At 39.0% G+C, this 12,438-nt stretch overlaps 1 protein-coding gene across 3 annotated transcripts in view; it reads right to left on the bottom strand.

Moving 5' to 3' along the window:
* Positions 1 to 12,438, bottom strand: part of LOC132099077 (kinesin-like protein KIF21A) — a 44,719-nt gene that overhangs the window by 16,777 nt on the left and 15,504 nt on the right. For 2 of the 3 annotated variants that reach the window (XM_059505511.1, XM_059505512.1), the window contains exons 3-12: positions 11,999 to 12,181; positions 11,490 to 11,639; positions 10,831 to 10,962; positions 10,113 to 10,280; positions 9,647 to 9,762; positions 9,347 to 9,542; positions 8,980 to 9,169; positions 7,035 to 7,098; positions 6,743 to 6,943; positions 5,952 to 5,999 (exon numbers count right to left, since the gene is read on the bottom strand). In XM_059505511.1, coding sequence (XP_059361494.1) covers positions 5,952 to 5,999; positions 6,743 to 6,943; positions 7,035 to 7,098; positions 8,980 to 9,169; positions 9,347 to 9,542; positions 9,647 to 9,762; positions 10,113 to 10,280; positions 10,831 to 10,962; positions 11,490 to 11,639; positions 11,999 to 12,181 — 1,448 coding nt within the window. The remainder of the gene's footprint in view (positions 1 to 5,951; positions 6,000 to 6,742; positions 6,944 to 7,034; positions 7,099 to 8,979; positions 9,170 to 9,346; positions 9,543 to 9,646; positions 9,763 to 10,112; positions 10,281 to 10,830; positions 10,963 to 11,489; positions 11,640 to 11,998; positions 12,182 to 12,438) is intronic. The other variant, XM_059505513.1, reaches the window with a different exon arrangement.

The raw sequence follows: 12,438 nt of genomic DNA, 5'->3' as shown, positions 1-12,438 counted from the left end.
TGTCACTGCTGTTCCATAAGTGCCACCTGCTTGAAGAGAATGAATTTGCATTTTCATTCACCCTGTCTGCTGTTTTTGATTTGTGCAGATAGTTTCACAAAGCTAAAGTCAGACCATTCTGTTTTTGCTTCAAATTGTCTAAATTATACAATCTAATTTAGCATAAAACCTGCTCATGCTGCATGTATGGAGCATTTTTGTTTAGATCGTGATTAAAATACAATAGTTTTCTCAAATTTTAAATGGAAACAGCACTTGAAAAGCCTTAATTTGTTTATATGAACATACTTCTTGTATTTGTATTATTTATTCATTTGATTTGGGGGTTTTCTTAAAATTTCAGTGTAGTTTTGTTTTTTGACATATTTAAATTTCACAAAGAAATGTGCAGTATTTTGTCCAAGCAATATAAGAGGACACCTTTTCATGAATAATTTGTCTTAAATATCATGTATTGCCTTCTAAGATGCATTCTTTTGACCCACATTTATGGCCGTATCACACATAGATAAGGCAATTCAAGATCCCACATTGTAAATTCATTGATGGTGCTTCATATAACATTATCCAGAGAAACAAATGTTAATGATAAATCCCCTGTCACGTTTGTACTGGCTACTATATACAGGCCACCAGGGCACCATACAGACTTTATTAAAGAGTTTGGTGATTTTACATCCGAGTTAGTTCTGGCTGCAGATAAAGTTTTAATAGTTGGTGATTTTAATATCCATGTTGATAATGAAAAAGATTCATTGGGATCAGCATTTATAGACATTCTGAACTCTATTGGGGTTAGACAACACGTTTCAGGACTTACTCATTGTCGAAATAATACTCTAGATTAATACTGTCACATGGAATTGATGTTGATAGTGTTGAAATTATGTAGCCAAGTGATGATATCTCAGATCATTATTTAGTTTTGTGCAAACTTCATATAGCCAAAATTGTAAATTCTACTTCTTGTTACAAGTATGGAAGAACCATCACTTCTACCACAAAAGACTGCTTTTTAAGTTATCTTCCTGATGTAACCAAATTCCTTAGCATATCCAAAACCTCAGAACAACTTGATGATGTAACAGAAACTATGGACTCTCTCTTTTCTAGCACTTTAAATAAAGTTGCTCCTTTACGCTTAAGGAAGGTTAAGGAAAACAGTTTGACACCATGGTATAATGAGCATACTCGCACCCTAAAGAGAGCAGCCCGAAAAATGGAGCACAGCTGGAGGAAAACAAAACTAGAGGTATTTCGTATTGCTTGGCGGGAAAGTAACCTATCCTACAGAAAAGCATTAAAAACTGCTAGATCGGATTACTTTGCTTCTCTTTTAGAAGAAAACAAACATAACCCTAACGAAAAATAAACCCTCAACAAGTGTTGACATTTCCCAACATCACAGCAGTAATGACTTTATGAACTACTTTACTTCTAAAATCGATACTATTAGAGATAAAATTGCAACCATTCAGCCATCAGCTACAGTATCGCATCAGACAGTGCACTATAGACCCCCTGAGGAACAGTTCCACTCATTCTCTACTATAGGAGAGGAAGAATTGTATAAACTTGTTAAATCATCTAAACCAACAACATGTATGTTAGACCCTATACCATCTAAGCTCCTAAAAGAGGTGCTTCCAGAAGTCATAGATCCTCTTCTATTATTAATTCCTCATTGTCATTAGGATATGTCCCCAAAACCTTCAAACTGGCTGTTATTAAGCCTCTAAAATCACAACTTGACCCCAAAGAACTAGTTTATTATAGACCAATCTCGAATCTCCCTTTTCTGTCCAAGATACTAGAAAAGGTGGTATCCTCACAATTATATTCCTTCTTAGAGAAAAATGGTATATGTGAGGATTTCCAGTCAGGATTTAGACCGTATCATAGTACTGAGACTGCTCTCAAATGATGAGAGTTACAAATGATCTGCTCTTATCAGCTGATCGTGGTTGTATCTCTCTATTAGTTTTATTGGATCTTAGTGCTGCGTTTGACACAATTGACCTCAACATTCTTTTGCATAGACTTGAACACTTTGTTGGCATTAATGGAAGTGCATTGTGCATGGTTTAAATCGTACTTATATGACCGCCATCAGTTCGTAGCTGTGAATAAATATGTATCATATCGATCACAAGTGCAGTATGGAGTACCTCAAGACTCAGTACTAGGGCCGCTACTCTTCACGCTTTATATGTTACCCTTGGGAGATATCATCAGGAAACATGGTGTTAGCTTTCACTGTTATGCTGATGATACTCATCTCTATATTTCTTCGCGGCCCGGTGAAACACACCAATTTGAAAAACTAATGGAATGCATAGTCGATATAAAAAACTGGATGACGAGTAATTTCTTACTGCTAAATTCTGAAAAAAAAACAGAGGTGTTAATTATAGGACCTAAAAACTCTGCATGTAATAACCTAGAACACTGTCTAAGACTTGATGGTTGCTCTGTCAATTCTTCGTCATCTGTTAGGAACCTAGGTGTGCTATTTGATTGCAATCTTTCCTTAGAAAGCCACTGTGGCGAGTGGGGCGGGGCCGAGGGACGTGGGAACAAGGAGTGAGGCCGGCAATGATTGGGCAAATCAGGGACACCTGCGACCCACCGCCGGTCTCGAGTCCCACGTAGGAGATGGAAGGATATAAAACTGGAGCGACGACAGTGAAGGACGAGAGAGGACCAGGCCTGGGCTTTTAGTTGTGTTTTGGTTTTTATTTGAGCGCACCAGTCGTCCGTGAGGGGCTGGTGCGCTGTTTTGTGTTTATTTTGGAGTTATTAAAATGTTATTTGATTGTCCGCCCGGTTCCCGCCTCCTTCTTATCGATGACTAGTAAGGTTTAATTCATTACAGTGGTACCGAAGCCCGGGAGAAGGAGGGACGCGCTGCTGAAGATCCCTCGCCGCTGTGGTGAATCCGCGGTGCCACGGAGCTGGCGAGGAGGATGCCGCCATGGACGCTCGAGGCGATGGACTAGAGCGAGTTGCCGGGGACGGGCGAGCTCGCTGCCGACCGCCCGCGATGTGGAGGGACGGCTGCCGTCCGTGAGGGAGCGGAGGAGTCGGCGCCGTTCGCCAGGGGGCTGTAGCCTGCTGCCTTCGTGAAGGTATCCGGAGGAGCAGGGAACGGGGGACTCCTACCGGCTGCCCAAAACCGGAGGAGCCGTCGCCGTCCACCGGGCAGCGGAGGGGTGTCGTGCCCTCCGCCGAGGGCCGTCCAGTGCCACCGCCAGGTACCGCGGAGGAGATCGCCCAGCCGGTGGAGGGCCGAGCAGCAGTGCGTCTGGGAACCGGAATTTTTTTTTTCTCTCTCTCCCCTCTCTCGTCTCTGTCGCTCCTCCTTCCATTTCCTTTTCTCTCGCCTCGTCTGTCCTACCCCCAGGTTCCCGCAGGTTCCCGTGAGCGGTCCCCCCCGGAGGGGTGGGGGGGGAGAGTAGAGCGCAATCTCGTGGGTACCCCCCGGCCTGCGAGGGGCGATGGGGGTATGTGGCAAGTGGGGCGGGGCCGAGGGACGTGGGAACAAGGAGTGAGGCCGGCAATGATTGGGCAAATCAGCGACACCTGCGACCCACCGCCGGTCTCGAGTCCCACGTAGGAGATGGAAGGATATAAAACTGGAGCGACGACAGTAAAGGATGAGAGAGGACCAGGCCTGGGCTTTTAGTTGTGTTTTGGTTCTTATTTGAGCGCACCAGTCGTCCGTGAGGGGCTGGTGCGCTGTTTTGTGTTTATTTTGTATTATTAAAATGTTATTTGATTGTCCGCCGGTTCCCGCCTCCTTCTTCCCGATGATTAGGAAGATTTTATCATTACAGCCACGTTTCTAGCATTTGTAAAACTTCATTTTTCCATCTCAAAAATATATCTAAATTACGGCCTCTGCTCTAAATGTCAAATGCAGAAATGTTAATCCATGCATTTATGACCTCAAGGTTAGATTATTGTAATGCTTTATTGGGTGGTTGTTCTGCACGCTTAGTAAACAAACTACAGCTAGTCCAAAATGCAGCAGCAAGAGTTCTTACTAGAACCAGGAAGTATGACCATATTAGCCCGGTCCTGTCAACACTGCACTGGCTCCCTATCAAACATCGTATAGATTTTAAAATATTGCTTATTACTTATAAAGCCCTGAATGGTTTAGCACCTCAGTATTTGAATGAGCTCCTTTTACATTATAATCCTCTACGTCCGCTACGTTCTCAAAACTCAGGCAATTTGATAATACCTAGAATATCAAAATCAACTGCGGGTGGCAGATCCTTTTCCTATTTGGCGCCTAAACTCTGGAATAACCTACCTAACATTGTTCGGGAGGCAGACACACTCTTGCAGTTTAAAACTGGATTAAAGACCCATCTCTTTAACCTGGCTTACACATAACATACTAATATGCTTTTAATATCCAAATCCAAAGGATTTTTAGGCTGCATTAATTAGGTAAACCGGAACCGGGAACACTTCCCATAACACCCGATGTACTTGCTACATCATTAGAAGAATGGCATCTACGCTAATATTAGTCTGTTTCTCTCTTATTCCGAGGTCACCGTAGCCACCAGATCCAGTCTGTATCCAGATCAGAGGGTCACTGCAGTCACCCGGATCCAGTACGTATCCAGACCAGATGGTGGATCAGCACTTAGAAAGGACCTCTACAGCCCTGAAAGACGGCGGAGACCAGGACAACTAGAGCCCCAGATACAGATCCCCTGTAAAGACCTTGTCTCAGAGGACCACCAGGACAAGACCGCAGGAAACAGATGATTCTTCTGCACGATCTGACTTTGCTGCAGCCTGGAATTGAACTACTGGTTTCGTCTGGTCAGAGGAGAACTGGCCCCCCATCTGAGCCTGGTTTCTCCCAAGGTTTTATTCTCCATTCTGTCACCGATGGAGTTTCGGTTCCTTGCCGCTGTCGCCTCTGGCTTGCTTAGTTGGGGTCACTTCATCTACAGCGATATCGTTGACTTGATTGCAAATAAATGCACAGACACTATTTAAACTGAACAGAGATGACATCACTGAATTCAATTATTAACTGCCTTTAACTATCATGTTTTATCACACTGTTTTCCTAATGAATGTTGTTCAGTTGCTTTGACGCAATGTATTTTGTTTAAAGCGCTATATAAATAAAGGTGACTTGACTTGATATTTTTATTTGTATATATTTTAATGACATCTATTTGTGTGTGCTATGTATTGCTATATGCTATGCAAAACATCAAAACATTACCTTGTTGAAAAAAAACCCTGCATATGTTGGTTAGGTATGTTTTGAAGCATGGCTGCTGGTTTAAGATGGTCCTTAACTGGTCATACAGTATGTTCTGGTTTAAGATGGTCATGTGCTGTTCCTAAGCAGGTCATGTGCTGGTCCCAAGCAACTACCTCCTGCTCAGGACTAGCATATGACCAGCTTAAACCAGCTCATGACCAGTTCAAACCAGCAGTCATGCTTCAAAACATACCTAAGCAGCATATGCTGTTTTTTTCAACAGGGTAGCCTAGAAACATGCTATCTTTTATAATACTGACACGTCACTGAGTGCAGACAAGATTCAATAAAAATAGTTAAATCTAATTGCGAATGGACTATTTCACCCAATAATTGTGAACTATGTATTAGGCCTATCTATTATGTTTTAAGTAAACAAGTATTAGCTTATCAACGTGCTAATGTCAAACTTTACAGTGTGCTTAACCTGAAGAGTGCTAGTTGGTTCTGCTGACTATGTACTGTAGAAACCAGACACAAAGGCAGCTCACTAGGACTTGAAACAGGTTCACAAACACTAAACCCTTTACCCGGTGATGTTTTGAATTGTTATATTAGAGAAGAGAAGGAGAAAGTACAATGAGTCAACTTTTCCATGGTGCTGTGACTATGGTTAGTGGAACAACTGCATTTAATGACATTCTCGAACCTGATGTTCTCAAGATCTTCATGAGCACCTTCGTCCATCTGCTGGAGTCTTCAAGAGTGAGGGGGTTTGGTGGAGGTGAGGTGAAGTGAAAGTAAGAGGAACCACAGTGCCAAAGATGATGGCAGAAAAGAACACGTGAGAAACAGGAATACTTACAAATTTTCCTCTATTTTTTGGATTTAAATAATCTGATATAAACTGAATTTAGCAGTGACTTCACTCCCATGAATCATTGCAAATTACACAATAATATCTCTACACTCACAATAAATGTACTTTTGTATTAAACTTAAACTGCAGTGTTTTATACATTTACCTATATATTAAATAGTTTTAATTCATTTTGCACTGTGAGGATAATAAAATGATGAAAAATGATAATGTATGACTAAATGGCATTAATTTATGACTAATTTATACTAAATTATGACTATTTTAGTTTCTATAACCAATTACCATTGGTCAGCTACCTTTTTGTTTTACTTACTGATATAACCAAGCTGACAAATGCATTTGGGTGAAAAGGTCAGGGGAAGTAGAACTTGTGACAAAGATGGACAGCACACATGCATGCATTTTCTTTACAGCATTTTCAAATGTTTCCTATTGGAAGCAACTCATCACAATAAGGATGCCTGTGAGGAAGCAAGAAATTGTATACCACATATTTGAGGCATACAGCAGACCAGAACAATCCCCTGACACACCCTCGTTTGTCCAGGTATAAAAAGGAAATCTGAGTTTCTTGTTCCTCAGCTGCATGGTTAAAAGCATCAATGTCAGAAGCTTACCTCTTCTTTTTCTTCTTCTCCTTTTTCTTCAGTTTCTCCAGGTCTTTTTTTGCAATTTCAATGATTTCTGTGGCGTCTTTTTCAGGTGCAAGTTGGCTGGGGGTAATGGAGGTAGGACCGTAAAATGAGGTGCGGGTGGAGGCGCGGGACAGGTTCTTCCGCAGGTTTTCATTTACAGCCTCACTCTCCAGTAGCTTAGCCCTGAAGACCACATAATACACACAAACATTACACATTTAGAGAAGTTATAAGAACCTCTGAGATATGGGTGTATGGTGTTTGCATGCATTACCTGAGCTCCTCGATCTCTTTGATGTAATTCTGGATCATGTTTCCGATTTCTTCATTCCCTTCACCTGCAAAAGGTCAAAGAAAAACTGGTTGGGCATTTAAAAACAGAGCAAAATAAAGCAATAAGCCCCAAGAAGCCGTGGTTTACTAAAGGTAAACTCTGTGGTTTACTCTGCTTTACGTCATGCCTAACAATGCCCCTTAGTTGTAATAAATTCACTGTAAACCAAGGCTTCATGGTACTTAATGCTTCTGTAAAACAGTTATTCCATATATACGCAGTACGGTTTCACAAAATAAAACAGAGCAAATAAAGTGTAATGATATGAATAAAAACAGTATTCTTCTACGGAACAATGTAATCAGAATCAGTTGTGGTTGCAACAAAGTGGTCGTCAAGCAACACGCAAACGTAAACAAAGGTGTATGTTTGTAGAGTAATTTACAGCAAGTTCGAACGTGGCTCAGCCAATCAGAATCAAGGACTGGAACTATCCGTTTTATAAATGTATTTTAGAGGCAAAGCAAATTATCCCTCTTCTGTCTGGGAGATCTTAATCTAATCTAGATGCGTGACAATTAATCCATTTAGGTGCGTCACGATTTTGTCTGTTTTATTTTATTATTTTTTTTGTTGGTTTCTTTTTTTTTATTTTATAAAAGCCCAGTAAAGGAAAATGCTTAACCTTCATAAAAAAAAAAAAAAACTTAGTTTATCACCTTCAGGAGTTCAAACAAAATAATACATTAATTTGATTGAGTATTTTCTGAGTATCCAATCCTATTATTAAAATGTCTTGCAACCATTTCAAAACAAAACAAAACAAAAACAGAACAAAACAAAACAAAAAACAATAATGATAAAATGTCTCCACGATCTTCTTTTGAAAAATATCGTAGTAACGTGCTACAGCACCCATTCTATCAGCTGCAGTTCTGGCACCTCCGTCATATACATATATATATTTATATGTATATCATATATATTTTATCTTTGGATAAAAGCGTCTGCTAAATGCATACATTTCTTTATTTATTTTAATTTATATACTGTACAATGCCACATGCATTCACAGCAGTGTTAACTCTGCGGTAGAGTTACTCTCTCATTATTTGCATGTGCTGTCATTATCGTCAAGGGATAGATCACCCTTAAAAATCATTTCTAACATTATAAACTCACATTGTCCCAAACCTGTATTAATTTCTTCTGCAGAACACAAAAGATATTTTGAAGAATGTGGGTAATCAAACAGTTGCTGGTCCACATTGATAGTAGCAAAAAATGCCATGGAAGTCACTGTGGACAAGAAAGTGTTTGGTTTTCCACGTTCCTCAAAATAGCATTTATGTACAGAAGAGGAAAGAAACTCATTTGAGTTTAAAACCACCTTTGAATGAGTCAATGTCAAAAATAAAACACTATGACAGAATTGACAGACAGCTGACAGAACTTTTATTTTTGGGTGAACTACAGTATTCCTTCAACGTTAATAAAACAACAAAACACTCACTGCTCTTGACTAAAGAAATTTAATACAGTTGCTTTAGGAATCAATTTACAGTTTTTTATATGTATATCTGTTCATTCAATTTATTGAATAGTTCTGCTAAACAAACCTATTGTACCTGAAAATAAAGCATTGTTTGTTTTTTTTGTATATTATGTGTAGTTGTAATGTGTATCTTTGTCATTCTTTTATCTTTGTTATTAAATAATAAGAACAAAGATTTTTGTCTTCTCCTTCTTTGGCCTAAATATCTGCCATTCTTTTTTTTTTGTTACCTTGAAAGGCTTTGTCTTTATAATAGGGAACTATTAGCACATCAATCCTAAAGTTTAATTAAAAAATATAGCATTATTGTTTATAATGCTGTATTAACTCTAATTATTATTACTTTATATCTAAAATATCAGATTTTTCCTTTATATGTCATTTTTGTACCTGCTCTGGCGAGGGTCTGGTTGACCTGATCACTGAGTAGCTGGGTGAGTCTGGCTCTCTGGGCATCAATGGTTTCCTGCATTGCCTTCACCCGTACACGCAGGTTATTGTTTTCTGTCTGCAGCATGGAATTCTCATGCACCATGTCATTGATGCTTTCTAGTCCATCCTCGCCAACCATACGCTTGCCCTGTTAAAAATAGATATATAAAAAAGTAACATAATATATATTATATTTGTTTTTGTAACTTAACTAAAAATAAAATAATATACTAAAATATACTAACCTTACTTATTTGTTCACGAACATGTTAGAGACATTACAGTGAAAATCTAATTCTGACACAAATATGGACTCTGCACAAACCGTCTTGTACTCCATGAGCTCCATTTGCATCCGGGCGATCTCTGTTCTCAGAGCGCTGATCTGTTGACTGGCACGGTCCTGGTTCACCATCACTTTGTTCTTGATGTTGCGAGCACGGTTTGCATATTTTAGCGTGTTAAGGGTCTCCATGAAGTCTCTATCTGATGGACTGATGCAGGCAATCATCACTGTCTGACTGTGGGTCACAGAAGGGGGCAAAGCTAAAAAAAAAACTGCATTTATACATGGAATATCTCCTAATAAAATGTCTAAAATTGGGAATAATCTACAGATGCTCACCTGTTTCCTCCTAGGGAATCTTGAAGCAGGCGAGTGAGTTTGGAGTCACGGTAAGGCACATGTGTGGATCGTTTGCTCCTGTCACCCAAAGCACTGATCACATTGCCAAGAGCTAACTTTATCACCACAAAACAAAGACAAAATTATTAGCTATCAAAACTAATACACACCAAATATACAATAAATGTCTCCTATTAAAATAATTGTTCAGTCAAAAATGGATATTACAGTATGTATTTGTTTACTCCTGTAAACATGCTTGAATTTATAAAAAGTTTATAATATTACTGGTTATTCATTATTTAACTATTATTAGATTTTTCTGTTGTAGAAAATGTTGTGTTTGTAGTACTGGACATAACAGTGATTTTATTATTCAGTACCGATGTTAACATGCATAATGTTATACTGAGAGTATTTTAGTGTTTATGAATTGGTCATTTTTCACTTCCACTTCTTTTCTTACCAGTCCGCAGTTGATAGAGATGCCCTCTTTGGCTCGGTCCCCTGTAGCCCCTGTTCTCTTCAGTCGCTCAGAGCCAGCTAAATCCACAAAGTGAAACTTAGCTGTTAGCGTCTCAAACTCGTTCATTTCTGAGGAGCCATTCACCAGTCTGTTATCAGTCTCTGTGTCCTGGGAGACAACATAAAATTAAAAAAATCGAATGAGGTAGAGTTTATTAGTATATTATATTAAAGCTCAGTCTACTTAAATTCTAAAATAAAATAAACACTTATCATGGGGCCTGAAGGTTGATATCAATTAAATATGAAATTATATATTACAAAACAGATTTCAGCATGTGTCTAAAATTCTGTAGAGGCACTTTTATCATTTCCACAGTCTCAGAAAAAAAAGGTACAAAAGCTGCCACTGGGGCGGTACCTTTTACAAAAGGTACACCTTTTAGTATTAGGTACTAATATGTACCTTTAAGGTACCAAAAAGGTACCTTTTAGGTACATATTAGTACCTAAAAGGTACAAAAGTGTACCTTTTGAAAAGGTACTGCCCCAGTGACAACTTTTGTACCTTTATTTACTGAGAGATCAAGGTGGTTTATTCAATTCTGGTTTGATGACCAAATAGCATAACAAGGACTCTTTCACAGCTGTGTGACAGTGTGATCTGAGTGAAAGTTTTCCAGCTAAAGGAGATTTGAAATCTAGGCGGCGCCACCTACATTGTCTGAGGCACAGACGCGAACTTGGCACAGGTGGATGGTGAAGATGGCATGTGAGCGTGAGCTCTGGACATTCATCTGCGTGCTGGCAGTGGTGCGGGACAGAGCACCCAATCTGAGACACTGCATCATCTGAAAGAGGCAGAGAGGAAATTCTAGAAATATGGCACTGAGATAATTCAGCAGCTCCTGTGTATGACCGACAATGAAGATGATGATGGATGGACAGGTACATTAAACTTTAAAATAACTGATCAACTTAAACTATTACACAAGTAAAATACTATATGACTATATAAATTACAGAGCTTTTTATATTGTTATTAAAATTAAAATCGCTTTTATTAATTTTTTTTTTTATATAAAACTGACAAACTTTAAAAAATAAAAAAGATAAAAAAAAAGATAAGGCTTTCTTTTAAATTTACAGAAACATGAAAATGATAAGCATGATAAATATATTTAAAAAAATATTTTGTGATCTGTTTTACATTTATAGATAAGTATAATTAATTTTAATCACTGCACTTTTTATACAAATATTATATATATATATAAAATGGGGGAAAACTCCTGAAAAAAATATACATAAAAAAAACAACAATTTACAAATGCAGAAAGGCTTAGGATATGTCCTCAAATCCTAGTATAAAACCAACCTCTGCTTCTGAGCTAACAGTTCGTGTTGTGACTCCCACTGTGTAAATCCCTCCATTGGCATCTTCGTGGATCTTAATGTTTGATCTCTGCTTCCGGGCCTCCACATCTCGAGTGGAATCAAACAGGTCCAGCACCTCCTCATTGTACAGCTACGAAACAAAACATTGCATCTTAGCCAGCTGAAAATATGCAGGAGTGTTTAAGTAATTAATTGGCCAAGCTCAGACATTCATGCTATCTCCAACATCTGCCAATCTCTGACAAAGTTGAGACAGGTGTGTTATACATGTGGCATGTTGTCAACACCACCCTTCACATGCTGGCACGACAGCAGCTCTGTTACACTTATCAGAGGATACATTTATGATTTAAACCTCAATGCTAAAAATGAAATGACAACTCAACATAAAATAACACCTCTGTCAGTCGAAAGATCGCTAAAGGTAGTTTCTTGAGATCCGATAATGCCAGACTACAAGTGAAAATGACAGATGAGGTTGTTATTTACCTCTAAGAACTGGGCGTTGATCTTAAACTCAGGTACGGGTCGCCCTTGTTCTGTGGCGGCCTGTCTGCGCTCCTCGATGCCCCTGAAGAGGTGGCTGACTGCCCGTGGAATAATTCCCAGCTCCTCATCAGTGATGTTCACATCAAATCCCGTGCCCATGGTGTAAGTCTTTCCCGAACCGGTCTAGGAAAGATTCAGGGGATGTGAGGTGAACAAGACCACTCAAACAGAGGATAATATTAATTAACTTATGATGCGTTTCAAAGTTCCTCATTGTACATTAAAGGAATATTTCAGAAAATTTCCTCTACCTTTCCACAGAGTGTCAAAACATATTTAGGTCTAAAAAAACAACAACAACAAAAACAACAAAAGCTAGGCTCTTGGGAAAATCCGGCCTGTGCTGTTGACTGTGAATTTTCTTTTAGTTGAGGCTAGAA

The sequence above is a fragment of the Carassius carassius genome, chromosome 22 (assembly GCF_963082965.1).
Source record: "Carassius carassius chromosome 22, fCarCar2.1, whole genome shotgun sequence".
Taxonomy (NCBI): Eukaryota; Metazoa; Chordata; class Actinopteri; order Cypriniformes; family Cyprinidae; genus Carassius; species Carassius carassius.
The sequence above is the reverse complement of the archived record's forward strand: the minus strand, read 5'-3'. Positions and strand labels throughout refer to the sequence as shown.